The 2,533-nt window shown below is 37.3% G+C and overlaps 1 protein-coding gene across 1 annotated transcript; it reads right to left on the bottom strand.

The window, feature by feature from the left end:
• Positions 1–560: 560 nt before the first annotated feature.
• On the bottom strand, positions 561–1,678 carry LOC126609354 (uncharacterized). Its single transcript, XM_050277283.1, is given in 5 exon segments — positions 561–827; positions 924–1,004; positions 1,099–1,194; positions 1,346–1,525; positions 1,643–1,678. Coding segments are annotated over 5 exon segments (660 nt in total).
• Between the last annotated feature and the right edge of the window lie 855 nt (positions 1,679–2,533).

The following is a 2,533-nucleotide window of genomic DNA, read 5'->3' as shown; positions in this document are numbered from 1 at the left end:
TATTATTCGTCTCTCTAAACTTTGCGCAATGACAATTTATTATTGCGCGATGAAACCTAGTTTGTCGCTTGAGTTTTGCGAGACAAAGGTTTTTGTCATGCTAAAATATTTTTTTTTTAATTTAATTTTACATTCAATTTTTTTTTTAATTTTGTAATAAAAATAAATTGCATTTTTTTTGGTAATAAAATTAAATAGCAATTAAAAAAATGTAATGAAGAGAAAAATAATATATTTAAATTAATATAAATGTATGTACTATGTACAAGAAAAATATTTAAAAAGTAAGGAAGTAAAAACTAAGAAAAGAATGCGGCGTAATCTACGTGGTCGTTATACAAAGGCGGCTGGAAGGTCTCGAGGTTTTCGACAGGCTCAGAGGTTGAAGGGGCAGAGGTGTGGTCATGCCTGGGTTGGAGGGGCTCGGAGGTCGACGGGGGACGAAGATCTGGGAGACGAATGCCGGACTGACTAAGGGGCTGTACAATCTATGACATCTGGCTCCTATACGAGGCAAGCTCAGTCCTAAGGTCAGCCACCTCTGCTGTCAAAGATGTCACCTAACTCTTTGACAGGGATGATGAAGGGGCTCTAGGTTCCTGCCACTGGGCATTCCCCATCCCCCTACAATATTTCCCTAGCTTCCGCTCAAGAGCTTGATCCAAGGTCTTTGCAAGGATCTTTAGCCCCGCATCCTCGGGGGGACCCACAGACTTGAACAGAGTCTTGGGAGGAAGCTGGATGCGTAAGATAACATCACCGTCTCGGGAGGAAGCTGGATCCACAGACTTCTGAAAAACCAATTGCCACTTCTCCATCATCGTCGTCTATTAAATATAACATCAAATATTAATTATAACATTCATATAATGAACATGAAACTTGAATGCGTAAGATAATAATTAAAATTGAAGAATACTTACATAAAGGGACTCAACCAACTCATCCCCAAGTCGAACATAAATGTCTCTAAAGACATCAATCTCCGGGAATTTTGAACTCCCCTGAATAGAACAAGAGAAGAAAAATGTTAGTACGAAAAAAATAATTAATATTAATAACATATTAAAAATTGAATATGAAAATCTTTATTATTACCCACCGCCACACCTCCATCCTATATGAGAAGGGCCTCGAACCGGAATGGTGGAGAAGAGTCTTCTTGTCCCTATTGCTCTTGTTGGCTTTCGCCTTCTTCTGTTATACAAAATATAAACGTATTAGTTCAAATTTAAATGAAATATAAAAAAATCAATAAACATTAGTAAGAAACATATAATAATTTTGAACTTAATATAAAAAATACCACATAGTTAGGGTCCTGAAAATGGCTATAGAGCCACACCCAATTATCCTCCCGACCCTCAAACTCCTTCGGGCAACCCTCCTCAAGAGTGACCTGTGGATCATCAAATGTCTCAAAATATTGGTGCAGATTGCTCTTCCATTGCTTGTACCGTTGAGAGAAGAGCATGTTGACGTACGACAACATATCGTCGCTGATGTCCTCGAAATTGTAGTTTGTCTATAATGTAACAAATTAATTACATACATTAAGTAATATAAATATATAAAATTTGAAGGAAAAACAATTAAAAGGTAGGATACTTGCCGACAACTGTGCATGCACCTTCGTCCTCACCTCATCTGGCATCACCTTCCAAGACTTCTATTACATAGGGCAATAGGTCCGAACGATGTGACCAATGTCGTGGGCCAATGCTCTATGCTGCTCAGGCATTGGTGCAACTCAATGCCGCTCGTCTTATCCAATAGTGATACGTCCGTTGGTCACCCGAGTGATCTTCACCATCTTTAACTGGTGACAAGGTCCCTGGGTATTTTTCTTGGCTGCAAAGCAATATAAAATTAATGTTAACCCAAAACTAATAATAAATCCTACTAAAATTTCGACATAACCTCCCTATAATTAAACATTTCCTAAAAACTGGAAAATAACATAAACAATATATGTATCCAACAGAATGATCACAACTGTTTAATAATAGGTTTAGAACGATGACAACAATAAACAATATATATAATAACTGTTTAATCCTTAAATGACATAACTTAACAAACTGAACCTAAAATAACAAAACTAAGTTAACCAAATTCTTATCATATTTCGTATTTGGTATTCCTTATAAGGTTTGTACTTTTGCCAACATTGTATGCACTATTACAACATTGTATGAACAAAATTAAACTAGTAAAACTCGGAATTAAGCAGAAAAATTGAACAAATTTTTTTAGAGACATGTTCTCTACAAAGAAATAATGACCACCCTCCTAGCAACATTAGGCAATCCAATATCATGTACAACAGTCTATGTGGAGAAACCACCAAAGCACTATAGGAAAAAAATAGTTAGCAACATGTGGGGCGTTATTAAACTTTACCTTGTTGTGACCCTGAGGCATCAATAGTGGATGCCAATGGTGTGTCGAGTGTGAGGGGGCGGTGGTGACCACACCTGGCGCTAACAGGTAGCGCCATTGATGAGGCTGGAGTAGTGGCAACTGACGAATG

The sequence above is a fragment of the Malus sylvestris genome, chromosome 16, assembly GCF_916048215.2.
Source record: "Malus sylvestris chromosome 16, drMalSylv7.2, whole genome shotgun sequence".
Classification (NCBI taxonomy): domain Eukaryota; kingdom Viridiplantae; phylum Streptophyta; class Magnoliopsida; order Rosales; family Rosaceae; genus Malus; species Malus sylvestris.
Note: the sequence above shows the minus strand (reverse complement) of the source record. Positions and strands in the feature narration are given on the sequence as shown.